This window comes from Urocitellus parryii, chromosome 12 (genome assembly GCF_045843805.1).
Source record: "Urocitellus parryii isolate mUroPar1 chromosome 12, mUroPar1.hap1, whole genome shotgun sequence".
Taxonomy (NCBI): domain Eukaryota; kingdom Metazoa; phylum Chordata; class Mammalia; order Rodentia; family Sciuridae; genus Urocitellus; species Urocitellus parryii.
In genome coordinates this window covers 59605546-59630891 of record NC_135542.1, presented here as the reverse complement: position 1 = coordinate 59630891, position 25346 = coordinate 59605546, and the positions used below count along the sequence as shown (strand labels likewise).

Here is a 25346-nt window from a genome sequence, read left to right as displayed (position 1 = left end):
CCCTCCTCCTGCGGGGGGGGCGTTGCTCGGCTCCCTGGGCGATTTAAATCCCAGCTCCCCCTCTGTCACTGCCCCTAAGAGTGCTCCTTCCTCAAGACCAAGCCCTTGTTTGGTTTTGGAGGGGATCACCTGTACCGAGCTTGTAGTTGGAGACCGTACCTCGTACCTGAAAGGCACGTGGGAGCCTTTCATTCATTCAGTTGGATTTATTAAGCGCTAGTTAAGTGCCCGACGCTGCTTAGCACTTGGAATACCCAAATGAGTGGATATTGTCCCTCTCAAGTAGGGCACAACATAGGATGGGACGTAGATTTGTAAATGTATTTGTGTGTGTGTGTGTGTGTGTGTGTGTGTGTGTGTGAGAGAGAGAGAGAGAGAGAGAGAGAGAGAGAGAGAGAGAGAGAGATAAGTGTTCTAATAGATACTTGTACCAAATATGAGATTTAAAAGGCTGTGCCTGGGGGAAAGTCTTCATAGAGAAAGCAACCTGTGAATTGAATCCTAATGGATGAGTGGGAGTTTGCCTGGCACGTGAAGAAAGGTCTAGCATTTTAGATCAAAGGTATAGCATGCGCAAAGGTACCAACGTGCGTAGCATTTTATGCCATGGGAATCTCTTGGGCCCACCTGAGAGCTCTGGTGGAGCACAAGCTGCCATTGAGGCAGAAAGAAACGCTCTCATTATTAATAGCAAGGATCTCAGTGGTGTGGAGACCAGTGCATAAACAAGTAATAATTACAGAATCACCCGAAGTGATTTAATTAATTCATAGGGATTTATGAGAGCTGGGGGAGGGAAAAGGTAGATATATACACAGGAAAGCATGCAGGCAGTAGCAGAAGATGCCATTTTCGAAAGTTGTTTCTCAAAAAGAAGATAGTTGCATTTATATGTATATTTATGTGCTCTGAATCACTGAGACTAGGATACATTCTGGGTTTTAAGATTATATTTATAAGAGTAATTTAAAGTAGGTGAGGGGCTTATACAAAGATAATTAAGGATCCCTGTTTTTGCTTCACCTGGACTTCCTCAAAGTAGTTTATTTTGGCCTTTACTTTAGACAGGTTATACCATTTAAACTATTTTGTTGTTGTTGTTTTTCTTCTTTCTTTCTTTCTTTCTTTTTTTTTTTTTTTTGGTACTGGGGAATGGATCCAGGGGCATTTAACCAGTTAGCCACATCTCCAGCACTTTTTTGTTTTTTATTTAGAGATAGAGTCTCACTGAGTTACTTAGGGCCTTGCTAAGTTGCTGAGGCTGAATTTGAACTCTTGATCCTTGATCCTCCTGTCTCAGTCACTGGAGCCACTGGGATTGAGCTGCTGGGATTACAGTTTACTATACAACGCTGGCTATTTAGTTACTCTTGATAATGGTTTGAGTAGGTGATATGTTGGTAGTAATCTAGCTGATTCACATTTCTTGATTTGGGAATGCATAAGAAATTTCTCTCAGGAGCTTGGACTGGTTACCATTGTCATTGTCCCCTCGCTATTGTGTAAATTTGCTCACCATTGTTTGACAGAGTCCTTTCTAGCTCCTTTCCTTAGCAACAGTTGAATTTTTTTTTTTTTTTTTTACTCAGATATAACCTTGCCTTAGGGACCTTTATTTAACTTTTTGGAGCCCAATTTTCTTTTGGTAAATATGGATTGTACTCCCAGGATTTTCCTTTAGAAGGAAAATCTTGGGAGTACTCACTGTTGCAGGACTCACTGTTGGCAGGACTTTGACCTCCTTCAAAAAGTGCTATCTTGCTAGTTGTTTATGACTGCTAGTAATATTTTATGATAAGGATGAAGGAAGTTCATGTCTAGAGAGAGAATTCTAGAAATCTTTCACTGAAGCTGGCCCTATGCCCTTCTCAACTACAATTGTTCTGATATTGGTGGAGGTAGAGGACTCTGCACTGTCCTTCACTTTCTTGGAAAAGCAAACTCACCCACAGTCATTCCTGGGTGACGTATTCCACTCTACTTGTTCTTTTCTTATATCCTCATTTAAGAAGGAGGCAACAAAGAAAATATCTCCTACCCCCTGGAAAATTCTGGACTATCTTCTCTTACTAATGTCTTACTGTAACCCCTGATCAGAGTTAGGTATATAGTCAGGTATGCAGTATTTGAAAATTGTTACCCAGAAAAGCATGGGCTAGAAACCCATAAGTAGCAGTCCAGAGGCATTACCTAATTCTAACTGATTCACATTAGAGGAGGCTGGATCCCAACAGAGAGGAGAATTGGAAACAAACCATGCATTTGCGAGATTTTCTGGGTAAACCACCTTTGGTTTTCTAGAGCTTTTGGGGTTCACATTTTCATCAAGGCTAATGTGTATCTTGAAGCCAAACAAGGCAGCATGGTCCTATCACCTTCTGCTTTTTAGCACCAAACCCCTATTCATTACATCAAGTTTGTTGCTTCTCCATTTTTAAACTTGTATTCTTATGTTTATGTACTTACTAAGATTGTTTATGTACCCTAGTTGCATACACACTTGGTAAAAAGGCATGCACAATTATTTAATGACTTACAATTAGATAACCTGTAATTCATTGTAGGATTATTTTTTATTTGATATCTTTGTGCATTCTTACAACCAGTAAGTGGTTCAAATTTAACTTTCTTACCCTATTTAAATTTCATCTCATTTGTATATCAGAACTCTTTTCATAAGACATCATGTTTACTGTGTTGATTATTTCTTTTTTACTGAAACCTGAATTTTGGTCATGAAATTGGAGTTTGCTTTTCTGGTGTTGCTTGGGACTTTCCCCAGTTCAACTCATTTGAATTAATGCTTAGAGTAATGGAGCTGGAGGAAATAGCTTGTTCAAGCCTCATTTTATAGTGAGGCAACTGTTACCCAAAGAGGTTAAGGGACAGGGCTAAAGACTAATTGGGCAAAAAAAGGAGATGAGAATAGGTTTCTTAAAGCCTAGGCAAGTGCTCTTTGCATCTTACCTCATCACCTCTGCAAAACTCTGTTTGCTTATAAGGTAGGATAACTGCATTGTATATAACCTGTGTACATTTTATAGGAACGTCCCCTCTTTCTCCTTTCATTTCATCAGTCTTTATTCTTAGCCAATTATTACAAATTAGATATTATATGCTGGTTCACATTGAGACTGAATTCTCCAGAATCTAGGAAAATAAGATTTTGGTTAGAGATAGATTATTTACTTTATGAAATGTTTAGAAGTTGCAGAAGAAAAATAATTGTAGTGCACAGTCTATTTACTCTCTGTGTGGCCTTGGAAATATTACTTAACCTCTCCGTGTTTCAGTCTCATCTGTAGAATCGGTATGATAATGGTTTCTACTTCTAAAGTTGTTTTTGAGTATTAAATGAGTTAATAATATGTAAACTGCTGTGAACTGTGCCTGGCACATAGTATAATGGAAGTATTAGTGACTTAGAGTTTTTTATACCACTTCCCTTTCCCTCAGGACTTTTTGTCAGCTTGCATATATCATTTTCATGCAGTTTTATTTAGGAGACTCTACATAGTAGGTGTTTCTCTGAGAAAAAAATTGCTATTTGGTGTCCTTCTTTCATTGTAGTATTGAACATTTATTGAACAAAAGACATATAAGGTGGTAACTTTCATTGAATGCAGTTTTCTTCTTTTCAAGGATTTGGAATGCCCTGACAGATAATTATGGAAATGTGATGCCTGTGGACTGGAAGTCATCTCACACTAGGACCTTGCACTTGCTTACTCTAAACCTCTCAGAGAAAGGGGTAAGTTAGGATTTCTGCATAACTGCTGCTGAGAGCAGAACTAAACAGTATCATTTCGGTTGAGCACAAATATTGAGTTGCTTCCTGTGTGTGTGTGTGTGTGTGTGTGTGTGTGTTGTGGGGGATTGGTGCTGGGCAGGTGCTCTACCATTGAGGTCCATCCTGAGTTGTCCCTTTCTTAGCGTATAGTGTTTGGAGGGGCCCTCCTTTCTTCCCATCTTGGCTCCATTGCCTTTGCCTTGCTAGCACCGTTCTCCAGTTCCTCTCTAGCACATGCTCACTTTTGTATGTTTAGCTAAGTTTCCATCACTATGGAAAACAGCGAACACCAACAGTCACTATTTCTCCCTGATTATGGAACGTAATTGTGGTGTGCTGAGAGCACTCAGTGAGAATCCTCAGCTTTGATGTGATGTAACTTTTTGGTGAATTTAATGACTTGCTGGACATGACATGTCATCAGGAGTCTCTGTATTCCTGTGAATAGTGGGGAGCCACTAAAAGACATTTCTTGGCTTTTTAATGTGTTCTTAGCTAATTTACCTAGCACTTGTATGCATACTGGTATTGTCAAGTGAAAGTGCCTTGAGTGAGAAGTGTGAGCACAAGTGAAAGGATGGCTGCTGGGAGAGCGGTCAGAAAAGGAACAGAATTGTTTGAAGTGAAAACTCCAAGTGGTAAAGTTGATGAGGAATGTAGCCACACTGTTTCAGGCCGGACTTTTAAGTTCCTCATCAGATAACAGCGTAAGCTGGTGTGAGTTCTTCTGGCATGCTTTATATTTCATTAAGTGTAGTCATGTGATTATTGGGAGTATAATGCAGAGTGACTGTTAGTATTTAAAATAATATTGTTAATGTTTCATGGAAATGTTTTCTTAAATATGTGACCCAGAACAACCTGCTGCTTTCATTTTCTAGTGAAATATGGAATTCTGCCTGTATTTCCCATTATTCTAGTAGGTATGGAGTCTTACTGTTTGTTCCATTCGTCAACCCCATTAAGCTTTGCAGATTGACCTGGTACATGTTTAATGAAAAGAAATAAAACAAAGCATGTTATGATTTGTATTCTGTTTATTCAGGTCCTAGCTGTCATTTTGAGCTTCATGCAAGTTCCCCTCCTGCTCTGAAGGTTCCTGTTACTGTTTTTGCATTTGCTGATCTCATGGAATTACATAATTTTAGAGTTGGAAGGGACTTTAAAGGACACTTAATCCAGCCTCCCACTTGGGGGAATCCCCATCTACCACATCTCTGACAGATGGTCATTCAGCCATGGCCTAAATCCTTGCACAGAAGGAAAACACACTCCTCTGTGTAGGAATCCATGAACACTTGTGGGGCTGTGAACTTTTAAAGGACTTGTTATCTGTCCCACAGAATTAGCCCCATTGTCTCATGGGTGCTAGTCCCACAGCACTTTTTCCATGTCTCTGAAATCATGTTCTCTCATAATCTATGTTTCAGAGTCTGTTATTAGATTCTGACTTCCTGAGAGGTATCTTTTTGTCTTTTTAGTAATTACCACTGGACTGGCACATAGTAAATATAAAGATAATGTTTGTGGGATGAGTGAACGAGTGGATATTGTGAATGAATGAATATTGTCTTCAGAGATCATGATGAAAGGTTGTTTTTTAAAAATATTTTCTTTCTATTTAAAGTAGTGCTGAATTCATAGTAGCTAGCCCATGAATACTTTTTTTGTTTGACATTTAATAAGATAGCATAGAAGAGTTCCTTGCCTAGTTTTTAAGAGAAGCACATTAGCAGCAAGAATAGGGCACTCTAATCCTATTTCATTGAATAACATGTAAATCTTGTATTGTTCTCAGATTGCACTGGGGAAGTTGCTTCCTTTTGCTGCTATTTGAATGTTGTTTTCAACATTTAGAACAATGCTACAAAGTAGTGATTAGTAAAGAAGTATCATTTAATGGTAGTATTGATTATAACAGTTTTACCTGGATTAACTCAGCAGATTAAAGTAAACAAATGATCATCTATCATCTGTTTGTTAATCTATCAATCAATCATCATCTACTGTGATATGATTGATCTGGTGATGAGTAGAATTGAAATTAGAATGCTATTTTTCAGTAAGGATTATGACATACATGGAGTTTACTGAAGAGTAAGTGGGCAGTAAGCACCATCTAAGAAGCATTTACTATTGTCAAATGAGTGCTTTATTTTTCCATGACTGACCTATGTAAAATTTACCTTTTGAAAGCATTTTTTAGATTATCCTAGTTGTAAAACAGGGTGTACAGGAAATTTTTTCCCTGATAATGGGTGGAATAATTTTTTTTACACTAAGAAAAGAAAAAAACATGATTTGCAAGATTTCAGGTTTTTTTTTTATATTCTTTCATTGAAGGTTAAGATGTACAAATTTGATGGACTTTTACAAGGTAAGGCAACTGGGATATTTCAGATTCTTACATGGGCACATTTTTTCCGTTTGATGTTTCTGCAGTTTTGTACAGGGAAAAAGAACCACCAGCTCCGAATTAACTTCGGCATAGGAAGGAGTGACAGGAATGTTGGGCACAAAGATGGCATATTTATGCCTAATAGAAGAGTGATTAATGATCCTCCCGACAGCCAGGGTTAGTTTTCAAAGCCCAATAGGGATTCCAGCCCTTAGCATATGCCATCTCTGTGAGAAATGGGCTTGGCTCCCTCTCTGGAAAGATGATCTGGGATCATTATTTCTGTTGTTACGGAAATTTATTCTAATAGTTTACTGGTATTAATCTTATCTTTTGGACCCATTTGTAAACCAGAAGGGGAAAAATAAAGCAAAACTATGGTGCTCAAGCTTCAAGATAGAAGAGTGATGGAGGCAAGTGAGTTTGAGGTATGAGGATCAATGACAATGATTATTAGGTCCATTCCTGTCATACAGACCCCCACATGATTTCATTGTGGTGTCTTGAAATATAACATTCCCTCATGAAAAGCTTTGTCTCTTGACCTTTTCCTTTTCTTATTAAGTTAGTAAAGGGATAATAGTGATAGGATTTGGAAGGAAAGGCAACCTGTCTTCACTGACATTGTCCTTGATTTCTAGCTACCAGACACAGCCTTTCAGCTGCTCCTTCTAGCAGATCACCTGCTCACTTTACTTGGTTTTATTTTTCAATTTTAGGCGTTGTCTGCTGACCTTCTACCCAGAGTGTGAAGATTTAGTGTCTTACCATCTTCCAGCCTCCAGCTTCTTACCCCTCACATAAACTTTCTCTTCCCTCATCTTCCCAGTATAATCTCATCAAAATCCTCAGTTAAGTTGATCTTCAGTCTGGGGACTGCTCAAGCAGTAGAGTTCTTCCCTAGCACATGCAAGACTCTGGGTTTGATTCCCAGCCCTGCAGAAACAGACCCCTGCCCCAGACAAACCAAACTGATCTTCATCATTTGTGTTACCTATGTAAATGTTCTCAGTTGACCCATTTTGGTATATATGATTAAACTACTTCTCATACAATCTTTGTTTTTTCATAGAGTAATAATAATTGTGTTTTTTTGTGGTTTATTTAGTTTATAATTAGCTGACTAATTCAGCCTTATGACAGCGATAAAACTCATTTTAGTGAATGGAATAAACTAGGTGGTAAGTTTCTCTCTTTTTCTTTTTTTGATGACTTGTGCAGTACCAGTTCTAATCTGAACTAGTTACTCTCTGGTTTGACTTCATAGCCATAATTTTGGAATTTTTCATTCCTCTCTCATCACAAGAACTCCCTTTGCCTCTTTCTTGCATTGGACCCTGTGTCTTCCTCCTTTTCATTTTCCTGCTGGTATCTTTCCGAGAAAGGGTTCAAAGAAGTATATTATTTGAGTAGACATGTCTAAAAATGTCTTTATTTTTAGCTCACACCTAATTGTTAGGCTAGCTGGACATTAGAGTCTACAGTGGAATTTATTGGGACATGAAAATTATATGAATTGTTTTTTAGCATCTGTTGTTGCTATTGAGAATTCAAATGGTATCTTGATTCCTGACTTTTGTAATGTGATTTTTTTTTTTCCTCTCTGGATGCTGTTAATCTGCCCCCACCTTCACTACCATGGTGTTCTGAAATTTCATGGTGACTTGTTGCCAGCCAAGGGAGGCCTTTCCTGGGCTGATGGTGCAGTGAGAAATAGAATGAGGTAGAATTGCATTATGATGTAGGCAGGTAGATCCTGGAGTGCTCATGTGGCCCTTGTCCCTTGCCTGGTGTTTGGACACCAGCACGCCAGTGGTTCCTTCCTTTGCTCTTCTCACTTGCAGTTTTCTGATATTTTGTGGTCACTCTTAAACTTTGGATGGTCCTGTATGAGGAACTAGGGAGGCAATGAGGATCAACTTCCACTCCATTGTATAGTCAATTTTAGATACATTCTCTATACTGGTGAATAAAATAATTTTCATGATAAAATTTTATTATTTTCTTATTATCTTTTTTCACATGAGGTCAGGTGTGGAATTTTTTACTTGTGGCTCAGAGTGTTGGATTTTGGAACATTTGGATTTCAGAGCTTTTCGGATTTAAAATTTTTGGATGAAGATAATATAGTGTAATGTAATATATATATTTTGTTTTGTTTTTGTTTTTAGGAACTGAAGATTGAACCCAGGGGCATGTTACCATTGAGTACATCTCCAGTCTTTTTTATAGTCTTAAATTTTGAGATACTCAACTAAGTTGTTGAGGATCTTGCTAAATTGCCTAGGCCGACCTTGAACTCTGGATCCTCCTGCCTCAGCCTCCTGAGTCATGGGGATTATAGACGTGTGCCAGCACACTTGGCTATTTTAATTATGTACTATGTAATAGAAGGACATAGTTTATTTTTACATAGTCCTTGTTGCCCATTTGTTCTTTGGGAGCTCAAAGGGTGCTAAACTTTCCAGAGGAATAGGTTCTAATTTCAGTTATGTTTATTACCATAATAGTCACGTCACAATAGGTAGAGGATGGATCACTATTCACTTTAATCTGCTCCATTTTTCCAGGAAAAGTTTTTACAATTAGTACTGGTACTAGACTCTAAGCATCATTAAAGGGATGGTTTATATTGGTGTTTGCAGGGTTCAGGGAAACCAGCTAAGCATAATGCAGTACCTCAGGGATGGTAATGGCTAGTGGTACTTTAGCAGCCCTGGATGTGAAGAGGAAAGGAGAGGGAGAAATTTCTAGAACCTGAAGAGATTAGGTATGGAGAGAGGTCTGCTTGACAAGAGCTGTGGCCTTTGGTAAAGAGCCAGAGCTGACAAATGGCAGTCTGGCAGGGAGGAGGAGAGAGAACAAGTGCTCAGCCCTCACCTTCTCACCTTGCAGTCTGCCAATGATGTGTGACCCAACTGGAAGCTAGAAGTCAAGGGCATCCTTTGATGTGGTCCATATGGTCAGTCTTCTGGGGCACAGAGTGTGGTAGGATATCTTAGTGGGGTGATTGGATACTCTCCAGACGGTTAGGTTTAAAGATGTTTTGGAACCTAGAGATCTTTCTTTGGGAGAAAAGATATTCAACTGGAAGAACTAAGTGCAATCCTCATGGACAGATCCTGTCTGCCAGGGAATTTATTACTTATCTTTTACTCTAAATATTAGAAGTTAGTTTGCAAAAAACTTGCTTTATGCTTTTCGTAGAGTTTAACATCTACCAATCGTGCTGTTAGATTAACTAAATAATATTCATTGCTATACCTGCCCGTTTCCTCCCTTCTGTTCCTTGTAATTCCCTACAGCTTGCTAACAAATACTATATTTTTCCCCTCTCTATAAATGTTGGCTTTTATATGCTCTTATATTTCTTCTGGAAAAAATAGTTAAGTATGTATTAGACCATAGGAATATGTATGCCCCTGAACACTGTTCTACACTGCTCTTTTTTCTGCTTGGTATGAATAGTAAAGTACTGCACAAGCTGCCTAGTTCAGAGTGACCATAAGGTCTCCCTTTCAAGGGTGCACTCTCAGTCTGTGCTTTCTTCGGCTGCCTCTTTTACCCAGGGATATTTTGGTTAGAATGTCTTGTTTTTAACCATGGATATTTTTGCTTTTAGATAAGTGACAGTTTGCTTTTTGACACATCAGATGATGAGGAGCTGAGAGAACAGCTGGACATGCATTCCATCATTGTCTCCTGTGTTAACGAGGAACCCCTCTTCACGGCAGACCAGGTATACAGGAGATGCTCATCTACGCAAGGACAGCAGAATCTAGAGCCGAAAGCCATTTCTTACTGTGCCAGTAAATGATAGTTATTAGAATTTACTTATTTGCCTTAGATTGTGTGGTTATATTGGTTAACAGCTAACTCTTCCACTGAGAAAAAGAAGAAAGTTTATAGAGGCTGAGGAAAATGAAATTTTGTTGATTGGGAAGATTTCTAATCTAAGTATTGTTACAAGCTACTTAAAGCCAAGGTAAAAGAATATTAATTTTCCTATTTCCTTTAGATTTGCCCAGACATGGGGAAATATCTGTGTAGAAATTATTTAGTTTTTGTAAAATCCTGGGTAAGACTCACTGGCACATATTAGTAGCACCTCTTACATACTCCAGGAAGAAGTGAGCATTATTGCTGTGGAATGTTCTATAATGTCAATCCTGTGTTCATTTGAAAGCAGTTGAATCAGCATTCTCATTTTCTGAATACTCTGCCCACCTCTCTTGTATTGTCCAAATGTGATGCCACAATCTCTTCCTGAAATAAAATGTTCCATGGCTTCTCAGACTGTTAATTCTACCACATTCTATTTTTAGATTGGAAAGAAGAGGTCCAGAGATACCTTATGGCAAGCTTGGGAGGTGCACTTTCAAGATGTACAATAAAAATATGTCATTTTAATATACTTAGTCATATTTGTGATTGAATTGTCCTAGAGTGGGAAAGAGCGTGGTGTTTAAAAAGCAAGATAATAATATTTTAGAGGGCTTTTTTGAGTTAGAACATGATCTCCCAGAGAAAGATGTGACCCTGAGGGTTTACTGTCTCCTACTATGCCTGAATACAATAAGTTATGCCTATTTTTAAGCCTTAGGGAAACGGAGCCTCTAGCCTTCTGGGATATCTCATTGCACTGTTTGCAATGCTTGTTTTGGGGCATTTTCTTACTAATCAACATAATCCTCCCCCCTTCAGATTTACTTTTGTTTTTCTTCAGTACAAGTGCTACCTGTTAAGCTCAGTGATTCATAAAGCATGTTAAATATGCTTGTGATATTTTATACCTTCATTTAATTGTATTTTCTTTAATAGCTTTCTCTTAATCCTTAAATCCTTTTTTCAAGTATTGAGTAACTTTTCTGGCTTTCCTTTAAAGTTTTTTTCCTTCTCCAGTTTTAGACTTTGGAACAGGATGAGATACAGTTATGTGATGTTGCATATGACAGTAAATCATTTGTTTAAAGGGCAGATATAAGTTTTCCTGTTACCTAAGGCTTTTTTCCTTTTTTTTTTTTTTTTTTTAATGCTACCAGGATTGAACCCAGAGGCTCTTAAACACTGAGCCACATCCCCAGCCCTTTTTATATTTTATTTTGAGACAGGATCTCACTAATTTGCTTAGGGTCTCACTAAATTGCTGAGGTTGGCTTTGAACTCTCAATCCTCCTGCCTTAGCCTCCCAAGTCACTGGGATTACAGACAGGTGCCACTGTGTCCAGCTTATTTCCTCCTTATGCTTCTACATTTTAAGTAATTTAAAAATATCCCTTTATCTTTTATTGAATTGATATGTGAAATTCATTTTTTGCTGCTAAACTTTTGCTGCCAGAGAAGTAATTTCTTGCTTTATGTATGTTTTATATTATTTTCTAAATTTTATGTCCAACTTTTCATTAAATAGCTTTAGACTGAGCGCTTGCATGTGGTAGATGACAAATATTCTTTTATTTGCTTCCTTTTAACTACAACTTTTTGATCTGGTTCTGTTCTGCCTGGAGTAAATTATATAAGTGAAGTATCATTTCTCAGACATTGCAAGATCTGGTAGGGCCCACTGAATCATAACAGATGTATTAAATCATATTCTATTTAATTTTTTGTATAGTATATTGTAAATTTCCTTTGAGCCTTGTTCACTCTTACAGTCGAAATTCTGAATGTTTGGAACACCCACTACTGCACACCATTGGTTAATGAGAATTTAATGCTTTTCTACTCTGGTAGCCTTGGGTGAGCACCATGATACATACAGGTAGATCATTTTCTCCCTGGATATTTGACTAACAATGATGTGTGTATTTTGGAAGGTTATTGAAGAAATTGAAGAAATGATGCAGGAGTCACCAGACCCAGAAGATGATGAGACTCCCACACAGTCAGATCGGCTTTCAATGCTCTCCCAGGAAATTCAAACTCTTAAGAGATCTAGTACGAGCAGTTATGAAGAGAGTAAGAGATCCCCCTCACATCTGTGTTCTTTGTGCTTTTTGTCCTTATCAGATATCTCTAGGAAGCTTCGGTTCTAGAAGGCTGGGTTGCATACCTTCCTGGTCCTCTGATAATACAGTACTCTGGGCATATTTTTATCATTGCTCAGGGACTATGTTGTATTCCCCTTTTAAACCCTGTGTTAGTTTGCTGGGGCTTCTGTAACAAAGTACTACAGACTGGCTAGCTAAAATAGCCGAAATTTATTTTCCCACAGTTCTGAAAGAGTGAAGTTGTCAGCAGGGTTGGCCTCTTCTGCTTGTGGATGGCCTTCTTTTCCCTGTGTTGTCACATGGTCTTCCCTTTTTTCCTTTACAGGTGTCTGTGTCCACATCTTTTTCTTCTTCTTTTTTTGTTTTGGTTGTGGGATTTAGCCCAGGGATACTTTACCACTGAGCTACATCCCTAGCCATTTTTTTGTTTTTTGGAGATAGGGCCTCACTAAGTTACTTAGCACCTTGTTTAGTTGCTGAGGCTGCCCTTGAACTTGTGATCCTCTTGCCTCAGCTTCCCGAGTAGCTGGGATTGTAGATGTGCACCACTGCACCTGACTTCAAATTTCTCCTTATAAAGACACAAATTATATTGGATTAGGGGTTAGCCTAATACCTCATTTTAACTTTACCTTTATAAATACCCTGTCTCCAAATACTGTTACATTCTGAGGTAGAGGGGGTTTGATTATATGAAATTTTGGGGAGACATAGTTTAGTCCACAATTAACAAGATACTTCGTGTTTGTTGAAAATAATTCCTATCTTTACAAATAGTTGTCTTCAGGGTAGCTATGAAGAATTTTAGAAATCAAAATTATGTTTGAAGTGGATCTGGTATACATGATAATGAACTGTTAAAAACTGTGGAGTTGGTTATTGTGAAGTTTCCAAGTATGCATAACTCTCCTGTGAATATTCTGAGCTAAGCATACATTTATTCACTGCCTGGTGACTAGTCCCCTTCTTGAGTAAAAAGTAATTAGGTCCCTATCTGCTTAGCCCATATCATCACTTAGTCTTATGTTGACTAAGGTCTGAAACTTGGTTGCCTAAATCCCTTTGGGTGGTGTATGACTTCCTTTCAACATACTGAAGGTCTTACAACTAAATTCTTTCCACTGGTCTGATCTCACCGTATTGCTATAGATAGGGGCTTGACATTGTTGGAGTCCTGATTGCAAAATCCAATCCTGATACCTGATAATATATTAAAAAATATTGTGTTAGTTTACTAGGGCTGCCATAACAAAGTACCACAGTCTGGATGGTGTGAACAATAGAAATTTATATTCTCACAGTGTTGGTGTCAGCAGTCAGGGCCTTGGTAGGTTTGGTGTTGGTGAGGCCTTTCTGCTTAGCTTGCAGATGGCCGTGTTCTGCCTTTGTCTTTACATGATCTTCCTTCTATGTCCTCTGCTCTGATCTCATTAAAAAAAATTTTTTGTTGTTGTTGCAGATGGTCAGAATGCCTTTATTTTATTTGTTTATTTTTATGTGGTGCTAAGGACTGATCCTAGTGCCTCATAAATGCTAGGCAAGCGCTCTGCCACTGAGCTATAGCCCCATTCCTCTATCTGGTTTTGTAAGGATAGCAGTCACACTGGATTAGAGCTCACCCTAAAGACCTCATTTTAACTTAATTTCTTCCTTAAAGACTTTTCTCTCAAAATCATATAGCCACATGAGGAACTAGGGGGTGGGCAGGACTTCATCAGTGTTCTCTTTCTCATGTGAGTGAAAGTGTTAAGAAAAAAACCGAAAAAGGGTATCAGGGATTGCTTTCTTTCATCTTCCAAGTCCTCAACAAAATTCACAATTTGGGGCACATATGATTAAATATGTATTTAGTTTAATTCTTTTAAATCGAGTTCTTTCTAGAAATGTCCCAGAATACTGCTCACTTGCTTGCATTTCTTGTCAGCAGGTGGTTTCTGTACTCTCCCTCTGCTTTTATGTGTGTACCTTGTGTAAGCTTTCTCAGTCTTGACTGAAGTACTGCTCATGGGGTACTTGATTTATACAAAAAAGTTAAAAGTTTTGTTCTTCGTTTCATCTCAGCCAGCTGAGAAGTGACTTTGCTCACCTACTTCTACTCAGACCTGCCCACCAGAAATTTTAAGGTTCTGAGAAAATCATAAACAGTTTAGTTGCTTAGAATATGATTTTTTACTCTTTGGCATGAAACACCTGCTGTTCTGCCTTGAAACACTTTTGTCTTAGTGTCTGCTGTACTTTGTTTTTGGTCATAGGAGTAAAAAGGCTCTCGGTATCTGAATTAAATGAACTACTGGAGGAAATTGAGTCTGCCATTAAGGAGTACTCCGAGGAGCTGGTGCAGCAGTTGGCCCTGCGAGATGAACTGGAGTTTGAAAAGGAAGTGAAAAACAGCTTTATTTCTGTTCTTATTGAAGTCCAGAACAAACAGAAAGAGCACAAAGAAACAGCCAAAAAGAAAAAGAAACTAAAAAACAGCAGCTCTCAGAATGGGAAGAACGAGAGAAGTCATATGCCAGGCACAGTAAGTGATGTTTTGCAGGAGGCACCGAACCCTAGAAACAGGTAGTCCCAGCATACTTGGCCAATGGCTGGGGTGCAGGTTGTACCTGTGTGAGAGTGTTGCACTTCTACCCAGAGTGCAACAGGAACTCTCTTCCAGAATGTCCTGTGCTCAGCTTCTTCAGAAAGGTGTTTCTTGGTAATGCTTTTAATGACTGGCCGCGTAATTTTGTACTGAAATGTTTAAGAGAGAAATAAGTGTAAGAAGGTGGGGGTAACATATTTCAAAATGTTAATAGTGGTTATTTGTATTTGGTTGGTTCTTATGACTGCTTTTCTTATTTTTGCTTAACTCTTTTAGGTTGTATAATAAGAAATTTAAATGGGGTCCATTTAGAGGTAGCAGGACTATGCTGAGCCTAAAAGCACAGATTAATTTGTAAATAGAGTCCTCCTCGTTATTTGGCAGGTTGGAATGCAAGGATGTCAGTGGCAATTGCATGATATTGCCATTTGCTCAGGTATTTGGCAGAACAGAATGTTATTGATAGGTGACAGTAGGTAGAATATTTGAAACTTTGACACTTTTTATATGTTTTTTTTTTTCCTGTTTTGAAACTTTTTCTTAAGTGGTCCTATTAATTTCACTTGATTAAACTTCATCATGAACATTAACTGGCAATTATATAAGATCTATCTCTTTATTTATCTTAGATGTCTTTCATTTTCTGCAATCAGTTGAATCCTCGTATATTCCCACTTTGACTTTTGAGTGTGAAAAAATGTTGGTTTTTAATTTTAGAGTATAGTGTGGTTGGGCAAAGGCTTCTATTTTTCCTAAGAGTATGTATTTTTTAAATTGGTCATCTTGATAACAGTGATACATATCACAAATGGTTGTTATGGCTTACAATAATATAGATTCTCTCTTTCATTAAGTCTTGAATTATTTTTCTCTAAAGAATACTTACCAGAGAAGTAGATCTTACTGATTAGATGCTGATAGAATCCTAGAAGAGTTCTAGATTGTGGACCATTAGTGAACAGCTGATACAGACAAGATGATGCATAACCATACAGCCCAATCATGGCACTTATTAACCTATGAATAAAATCACATTTTCTTAGTGTGATATCCATTTGTACATAATTAGAAAGGTCAGAACTTATGAATTAACTTAGAAAAAGATTATTTAATCATTTCTAGTGACTACTCTGAAAAAAAAAAAAACCTTATATTTGTTTGAATGTACAGACCTGGAAAACTTGATTTAAAATATCAAGGACAGTATTTCATGTTTCCATCTCATATTTTAAAAAATTGCACCCTTTAAATTGCCCTATTATACTGGTGAGACTAAATAAATTGCTTAGTGAAAAAGTCATAGTATTGTTGGTAATTTCTACCTAACTGCTTTTAGGGATTACATGTAAATCCTTCATTTATTGGTGTTAATACTTGGCTGAGAAAAATGAATTTATCTCCAGAGGGGTTTAAAGGCTTCGTTTTGTAATTCCCATGTAAAATGGGCTAGAGTGGATCCTTTGTGTAGTCTTACATGGTGTTCCTGTTCAGAAATGGATTTGGCAAGGCAACAGTTAGATTGTATTTGAACCTTCATTAGTCTTAAAATAGATTCATAGAATAATGATTTTTTTCACAATATTTGAAATTGTGAAGTGGCTTCTTGAGTCCCTATCTACTATGTGTGTCAAAAACTTTAATTAGGACTGTAATGGCATGGCTTAGCTTCTGGTACTTGTTTCCTGTATCTTTTTTTAGCCCCAAATGCTAGAGAAAGACCATTCCATCTGTGACACAAACAGCTTGAAACCTGTGATTTGGAAAATAGTGATACGTGGCTCAAAAGAAGTCTAGAGTAAAATGACCAGTTGGATAAGCAGATTCCAGGAGGTATTACCTTCCTAAACATTTTATATAACATAGAGTTTTGATGGGGCCTGACTCTATGAGTAAGCTATCATTAATGATACTAATTTTTTAAAAAATGGTAACCTTCTTATAGATGTCACGTCTTATTTGTTTTTCCAATTACAGTCACTCTTTTTTTCCTACCAGAGCTGTTTTTGAGTTAGCAGCACTTTAATGTTTTCCTTAAGCATTGAATAGCTGCCTTCCATTTTTCTTCAAGCGTGTTTCATTGAAGTAGTACATCGATTTGCAGTTGGTATAACACTTTATTCATAATTGCTAGCTTGTGCTCTTTGGTCCAGATATACTCTAGCAAACTATCTTGGTGGGAAGAGAGCAGAGTTAAATTCTTTAGGTGTTAATTTTAGAGACATGTTTTGTTTGAAACATTTGCTGCCATGGGAAAAAAAATATGGGGGTTAGGGATGCTATTTAAAGCATTAGAAAATTTCTTCAGAACTGGTAAATACCTTAAATAGTAAAGAAAATACTGAGTACTTTATAAAAGAGAAATGTTATCTTGATTTGAACTTTGAGTTTTAAAATAATCATAATGTTATATACTGGGTAGGATAATAATAAAACAGTATAATTCATTCAGCAAATATTTGTGGAGGGTCTTCCTTGTGCCAAACAGTGTTCAAGATACAGTGGTGAGTAAAACAGACAAGATTCATGCCTTCCTGAAGCTTAGATTCCATGTGGGAGACAGGCAGTAAACATGGAAAAGAATGAAAGGTAATGTAGTAATAAATGCTATGAAGAAACCAGAGGGCTGGGCAAGGTGTTTGTTGGTGATGCTAAGAAGCTGTTTTAGATGAGGTGGCCACTATCCTACTGCTCCTCCTGATTGGCAGGAGGTAGCACAAGAGTGTGACCCATTCTCTACACTTTCCACCAAACATGGGCGTTATTTACCTTTATTTAATATATATTGATCAGATAACAAAGCAATGGTTTGATCTGTTGATTATTGGTATTCTTTGGTGAGTTACCTATTATATAATATTTGAGATGGTTTTCATATTTATGAGGGTACATATGCTTCTGATGTGTACCATACTGTTGTAGTCTGTAGTTCAAATGTCTCCTCTGACACAGGGCAGGCTCCTTACAGGCTCATTTGTTGGCACTGTTTCACTAGCACTCTACCTCATTTCCAATATTGGAGATTAAATTCGTAAAGATTTGGATTTGTGGTATTTAATTATGACTCTTTAGGATTTTTAAATTTTTTTTTGGCCATGCTCTGTTTATATGTAACATCTTCACAGGTCATTGAATTTTAGTATCAGTCCTCTTGAGTATAAGAGCAAATTGAAGTATATAGCAGGTTACGTTTTAATTTAGTAGTTGGCATTCATCGAGAATTATCTGAAGTTGTAAAGACATTGCTTATCTGCTTGACATCATACTTAGTAAACTTACAGAGGTAAAAATGGACAGATTGGGGCTAGGGTTATGGGTCAGCGGTAGAGCGCTCGCCTCGCACGTGCAAGACCCTGGTTTCCATCTTCAGCACCACATAAAAATAAATAAATAAATAAACAAACAAATAAATAAATAAAATGAAGTTATAAAAAAAATGGACAGACTTACTCTTTGAAAATCTAGTAACGTCTCTGAATTATAGGACAAATGAGATTGCTTATTCCAAGTCTGTGGTTGAGAAGATAAGAATCAATAGTATTTTCTGTTTGCTGTAATAATCACATTGAACTTTCAACAGAGTCCTAGTATCTTACACTTACCACCATCAGAAATGTCTAATCTCTGGGATGGGGTTGTGGCTCAGTGGTAGAGTGCTTGTCTCGCATGTGTGAGACCCTGAGTTTGATCCTCAGCACCATGTAAATATAAATAAAATAAAGGTATCGTGTTCATCTACAACTAAAAAAAATATTTAAAAAAAAAGAAAAAAAGAAATGTCTAATCTGGAACTACATCCTGAAAACTTGTGGGATATTACAGAACAGTGACTAGTGGGTACTGGTGAATACAAGAAACTGTTGTAAAAAGAGTCCTATTTCTCTAATTTATTGCTTTTGGGGGGTTGGGAAGATAATTGTTTAAAGATGGGGGAGAGGTAAGCTTAGATAATAGTTACTCTTTTTTGTATACGTTTTCTTTCATAGATGCCTTGCCATGCCTTTGTGACTCATTTAGCTCCTATATGACTAATGCCAATTTGTTTCCTTTTTACATGCAAAAGTGCCCTCAGTAATAGTTTTCATTTACTCTTGACCAAAGCTGACTTTAAGGTAAGAAATTTTACTTTTATTTAGACGCCATTCTTAGATCATCCTGAAGTTATTCTAATTATCCTAGATCTAAGTTAAGAAAGAATCATTCTGACACACATCTACTTGAATTTGGGACTTCTGTTTTAAAAAATGGAGCTGGGCACTGTGGCTCACACCTGTGGTCCCAGTGACTTGGAAGGCTGAGGCAGGAGGATTGCAAGTTCTAGGCCAGCCTCAGCAATTTAGTGAGATCCTGTCTCAAAATAAAAAAAATAAAAAGGACTGGGGATGTAGCCAAGTGAAAAGCACCCCTGTATTTAATTCCCAGTACCAAAAAAACAAAAACAAAAACAAACAAACAGGGAGCTTTTCCTCCTTATTTTTAATTTGGAAATCTTTAATGGCACATATGCTAAAATGTTCCATTTGAGGATTGGCAAGGCAAATTACTGTTCAAGGGCCAAATCCAACCTTCCATCTTTTTTTTTATAAATAAAGTTTTATTGTAATGCAGTCACATCTGTTCATCTGCATGTCATCTGTGACTGCTTTGATGCTACAAGAACAGAGTTGAATAGTGTGTCCTGCAAAGCCTAAACTAATTACTGTCTGGCCCTTTATGGAAAAAAATTTTTCAACCCCCGATTTAGATATAATATAAAATTAAAAATTAGAGGAAAAAATGTAAATTCCATTTATATGAATTTGTATATATTAAAAGATATATTGTGTCCAAATTTCTTGTAAGGTATTGCCTTGTTTTATCCTAAGGGTTTGTTCAGTTCTTTTCTGAAGATCCCAGTGGCAGCAGCAGCCTGAGTTTACTCACAGATGGCCACATCTTGGCCAGTTCAACTCCAGACCACTTGCTGCAGGCTCCTTGCCTAGCAGTAGCCACTTGTGCTGGGTATGTGTTCAAGTCCTGGTGGTTAGGGGAAGACAGCTGGAAGGTAGACCATTTGGGTCTAGATTGGAGTGAAGCAGAAGACATAAAAATGTTGGTAGTCCCCTCAACACTCTGTATTTATACATAATAACAGAAAGTGGTTTTAAAGAGATATAGATGTAGAAAAAGAGCTGGTCTCCCCCTCACCCCCTTTTCTAAACAGTTGGTGCTTGAGAGGATAAAATCTGCCATATACATATACTGGAATATAAATATTAATACATTTTCAACAATAATTTGTTGATGATGATTCACAGTATTCCTCTGCATTTTTCTTTACTGCAAAAAGCATTTCTTGAAAATTAGTATTAGGGCCATGGAAGGTCATTGTAGGGTAGAGAAAAACTTCGATGTGTAATGGCTATTATTTTGATAAGTTGAAACTATGAATTTGAATTACTTTAGATGTGGAGCAAATTTATTTTATGAAAGCTAATATTGTCTAGAAAAAATATTTGTCATTACCAGTTTTTGGTATATTATTGTTATCTACTGTTTCTTTTCTGTAGTGTGTGTTAGGATGGAAATTTCATGACCCAGCAGGTAATGTAATAAAATCAGGAGTCCATTCTTGATATTTGTGTCTTTGAGAAGTCATGTTAATACGACACAGGTTCACAGAAAAGCTGTAATAAGCTAGGACATTGAATTCTTTTTATATAATTGGCTTAAGGTATCCATAAGAATAAGCAAAGAATTTATAAAATTACCAAGATTAATTTTTTTCCTTTGGTTTGAACATGTGTGGCAATAATTTAAATTCTATATTCATATTAACTTACATCAAGATTTTAAAAAGAGGGCTGGGGATGTGGCTCAAGCTGTAGCACGCTCGCCTGGCATGGCCCGGTTTCGATCCTCAGCACCACAAACAAACAAAGATGTTGTGTCAGCCGAAAACTAAAAAATAAATATTAAAAAAAAATTCTCTCTCTCCCTCTCTCTCTCTTTCTCTCTTTAAAAAAAGATTTTAAAAAAGATCTTCAGATATAAAATATTAAATTATTTGACACTATTCTACTTAACCCCTAGTTTAGAATATCTTTGTGTCATTTCTTTTACTTTGAAAGTGAACTTACAACATTGGATTTTAATATTGAAAACAGTATCAAGTATCTGCTTTGAAATAATTTGTGTTTTTTAATCTGTTGTTTTTCTTTTTTTTTGGAAAAAATATTTTTTGGTAGAAATCACTTTTATAACTGCTTTATAGTCCACATTAAAATTATTTGATTTGAAGCGTCAGAACAAGATGCTGCTTTTGCCTCTTTAGGTAATATCTGTTATCTTAACTATTTGAGTATTTTTATTTTGTAATTTTTGCATTTGATTGTTGTTTTTCATTCTGTATTTTTTATGTTTTATTTTAATGATTTATAAAAAATTAAAACTATCATTTAAAACTTTATGATTTGATTTATAAAGAACAATGATGTTATTCTTATTTCACTCTTTTGAACTTTTTGAATATAAGGAATATTAATGGGTAGATGTGAATAAATCAGAACAGATGGAGAGCATTCCATGATTGCTTTTCCTAACCTTTTTTCTAATACTGAGCTTTGATATTGAGATTTTTGAAAGCTGCCCTGGCTGGTAAGAGATCTGTGCCAATTAGTTCACATGGGGCTGAGAGCATACGTGGTGGCAGAAATAGCCTCAGTTTCCTGGCCTCCTTGCTAGTTCTGCTTTTTCCTGTCATGGATCTTGTTTTGGGAAATTAGTTGAGCTGGTTAATATGCCCTGCATAGAATGAGATGATGTATTTAGAATTCTAGAAAAGAAGGAACAAACTACAATCCTGTATCTGGTTCTTGTTGCTTTTTCTTTTACAGAGTGTTTTTGGTTCTTTTCCTTTTATTGTTCAGAAAGACCTTGAATTACCTGAAACTGTTACTTGTTTTCTGTTCATGCTCTTTGGCTGATTTCTATATTCAGTTTTAGATAGTAATGGGTGTTCTTTTTGTTGTCTCCAGTCCCTTAAGCAAGGGCTTTTAATCAGGAATATAGTATTTCTCAGTGGTAATTTTATTTATTTTTGCAAAACTTGATATACTGTTTTTGCTGTTATGGAGAAAAGAGAAAGGTATGGTTGTTTCTCTTTGGGAGTGATACCTAAAGTGTTGTTCTAGACTGCTTTTAAGAGAATATAGCACAGGTTTTTTTGAATATTGATATTTGCCAATCTCTTTGCTAAAGTGCTACCCATGGATTATTTCATTTTGTGCTCACAACAACCCTAGAAAGTAGATGATATTATTGTTGTTGCTGTTATTATTATTTATTACAGTTTTATGAATGAGTAAATGAAAACTCAGCTGAGGCTGCAGCTCATAGAAGCAGCACACAGGAGTGAGGAGGTGGGGAGGTATGTAGATGGGTGCAGGGAACCTTGCCAGATTTCCTCTTCTGAGCTACATAGGCATGTTGTATGTGTGCTTGGGAGATTTTGGCCTGTTTCTTTGTCTTTGGGATTTTGATGGATTTTTAATTTTATATCTTGTTTTATACTTTGTTGCTCCTGATTTTGTCTGAGAAAATCTTCTAGAGATTGATTTTGAGACTTTAATATATACTCACACCAGTAAAGAGAATGATCATGAAGCAGTTATGAATTTTCTCAGTAGAAATAATAATATTCCTGAAGGCAGTATCAAGTCACCCCTTTCCCGTTCTTGCCATATTACTGTGGCATTTTGTGGTAGTGAGGACAGCAGTGAACTAAATGCTGTGTTGTTTAATCATTTTCCTGCTTATTGATGGGCTCATGGCAAAAATCCCACTCTGAGAACGGCATTTTACAGAACTATTATTGTCTCCTTCCTGTAGAAATGCATAATTGGATTACAGGAGAGCTGTAGAATGAGAATCTTCACCAGCTTTGCACTTTGAATTTGGTCATTTTGGAATTCTTCATATGTGGGAATGGTAGATTAGATAGACATACCTAATGTTTTAATAAATAATGATGTATTTTAATTAAATGGTAGCAAATCTTCAATGTCCTTCATTTTACTCAGTATCCATAACCCTGGGACCTTATCGCACTGCTTTGGCCTATCTGTGGTACTTTGACCTTGAGACATGCTTAGCAAAGAAATGATTCCCCTCCCCCACTGCCTCCCTCATCCCTTTTCTCCCCCGGCTATAAAATTTTAGGCATAGAGAAAAACCTTCCCTCTGGCCCAGTAAAGCCCATAAGCACCTAATAATAGTGCATCTGCTCTCAAGGTTGTAAATGTAGTGTTTCTAAATGAGGTGACGTTTACTAAAAAGTAAATTTAATCTGCCTCTGAGGTTTTATCATTTTAAAATTCATTTTGCCTTCCAGAAGGGTGTATGATTTTTTTGGAATTTATGGACAGTTGTAAAGCCGGACCCATCATGTGCTCTGCAGAGCTTTCTTCCTGGTTCTTCCTACTCTCACTGACTCTGCCTTTCTATTCCTTCATCTTTCTCAACTTCTTTGGTCTTCCTTGCTACTCTGGAGCTACTCTTTGCTATCCCAGGGGCTTCGTTCTTAGTTGTTCCACGCCAGCAGTACTGTTGTAGCTTACTTTATTGATCTTGTGTTGATTTCCTAGACTAGATTCTTCAGTGGAACTTTTCAAAATTCTGATGTTTGCTCCTTTGACCAATAACTTCATGTCTTGTCATGTCATTGTTCTCTGTTCACACTTACATTATTTTCACCTTTGGTTCTTCTTTTTGCCCCCTTCTCTCCTGCAAGGAGTAAGAGGCCTCATGCTATGGTGCAAAGATCAAAGGCTCTGAGACTCTTGGGCTCTGGAGTTAGGAGACATTACAAATGTCTGTGACAGCTTAGCAGTTCTTTACAAATGCTTGCTATGACCAGGCTCTCTGCACATTGCCCGGATGGAGAGATGAATAAGACCTAGTCTCTCTTCAAAATGTCCTCATGTCCTCATGAGAAAATGAAGCCACTGGAGTAGACAGCTCTGCATGTGCCTTCTTGGCTGTGCAGGTCTACCATTCTGTAGTTCTCATGTGACTTTTTAGTTCTGTATTATAGTGTGTGTGTGAAGAGGGGAGGGGGGTACGTTGGTTTTCCTTCTTAAAACATAATGTATCTTTCTGATTGAGGTGATTCCTTGATTTATAGAATTTATAATGTAACATTTAATCCTCTCCTTTCCTGTGAGGACACAGGCCTTAGCAGGTTAGTGACTGTGCTTGTGTTACAGTTAGTGATAGAACTAGGAGGGAACCCAGATCTCTGATTTCTTTGCCAGCATTTTTCAGTCAAAGTTGATACTAAAATTTTTTATAATTCCAAATACTTTTGACTCAGGTGTGACTCCTGTTTTCATACAAAAATCTACAATTATTTCACCAGTATTGCTAGTAATTCCAGTAGAATTTTGCAGTTTAAGTAAAAGACTGTTAGATCAGATGCCTCCTACATACTGAGGACTGGCTTGTGCTTTTTGGAACATACAAAAGAAGTATCTCATCTGGCCTTATTTCTGTCCTTGAAGATTTTGAGAACTGAGGTGAATTAACTAAAACTTTTGTTTTTTACTTTCTCTATTTTTTTCCCCCCAGATTTCATGCCAGGTAGCTCCCATTAAAAATATCTTTATTGGCTAGGCACAGTGACATGTGCCTGTTGTCCCAGCTACTTAGGAGGCTGAGGCAGGAGGATCATTTGAACCACCCCCTGCCCCCCAATATATCTACAAACATTTTTTGATCCCCAGTTATATTCCAGGCATAGATGTTAAGGATTCAGAGTAAGTTACACATCTCCAGGGCTGTGGTGTTATCTATAAGGATGACAAACCATCTAGCATATTTTAGTGTGGTGATTCTCAACATGGCCATCAGTCAGTGTTTGAAAACATTTATCATTATCACAGCTGAGCGAGGTGGGGAAGTTGGGGGACAGTGGCACTGATACCTTGGTGAGTAGAGGCCAGACATACTGGTGGACATTCTGCAACTCACAGATCTGCCCCTACCACAAAGAACTATTCTAGTTTAAGGTGTCAGTAGTATCAAGGTTGAAAAACCAAGTGTAGTGTGAAAATTGCTGTACTCCAAACTGCTACTGGTTTTTAGTGTTTTCTGTATCTGGCACTGTTCTGTGGCAGAGGTGTGCATGTATCACTCTGTCATCACTTGTTTTAGGGGTCTGGAGTAGCTGAGTTGAATCCCAAGAACAGGTGTAACAAGGAGGGGACAAGCAGAAAGAGAACAGAGGGAGTGGTGTGTGCAGCCACCTGGAAGTGCCAGTTAGGGACATCTGGGGGACTACATATCATTGATTATGACTGGAGCTAGAAATAGGGGAGAAATCTGGAAGATGAGGGAGGAGGTGACTCATGAAAATGCTACAGAAGTTGAAAACTGGAAGCCAGCATATAGATGGTTTGTGTGGCATTTCTAAGGCTTTGGCCTTTATTAAAGACTAGAGGAAACAAAAAAGGGGTTTTAAGTAGGGTAGTTACATGTTGAGATCTGTCTTTTGGCAGTGGGACTTCAGAAGTTTCAGGGAGAACTAGTTGGAAGGACTCAGCTAGAGAT

General features: G+C 37.3%; 1 protein-coding gene across 2 annotated transcripts in view; it reads left to right on the top strand.

The window, feature by feature from the left end:
* Positions 1 to 25346, top strand: part of Fez2 (fasciculation and elongation protein zeta 2) — a 48643-nt gene that overhangs the window by 436 nt on the left and 22861 nt on the right. For both annotated transcript variants that reach the window (XM_026405883.2, XM_026405882.2), the window contains exons 2-5: positions 3643 to 3751; positions 9811 to 9927; positions 12005 to 12146; positions 14431 to 14699. In XM_026405883.2, coding sequence (XP_026261668.1) covers positions 3643 to 3751; positions 9811 to 9927; positions 12005 to 12146; positions 14431 to 14699 — 637 coding nt within the window. The remainder of the gene's footprint in view (positions 1 to 3642; positions 3752 to 9810; positions 9928 to 12004; positions 12147 to 14430; positions 14700 to 25346) is intronic.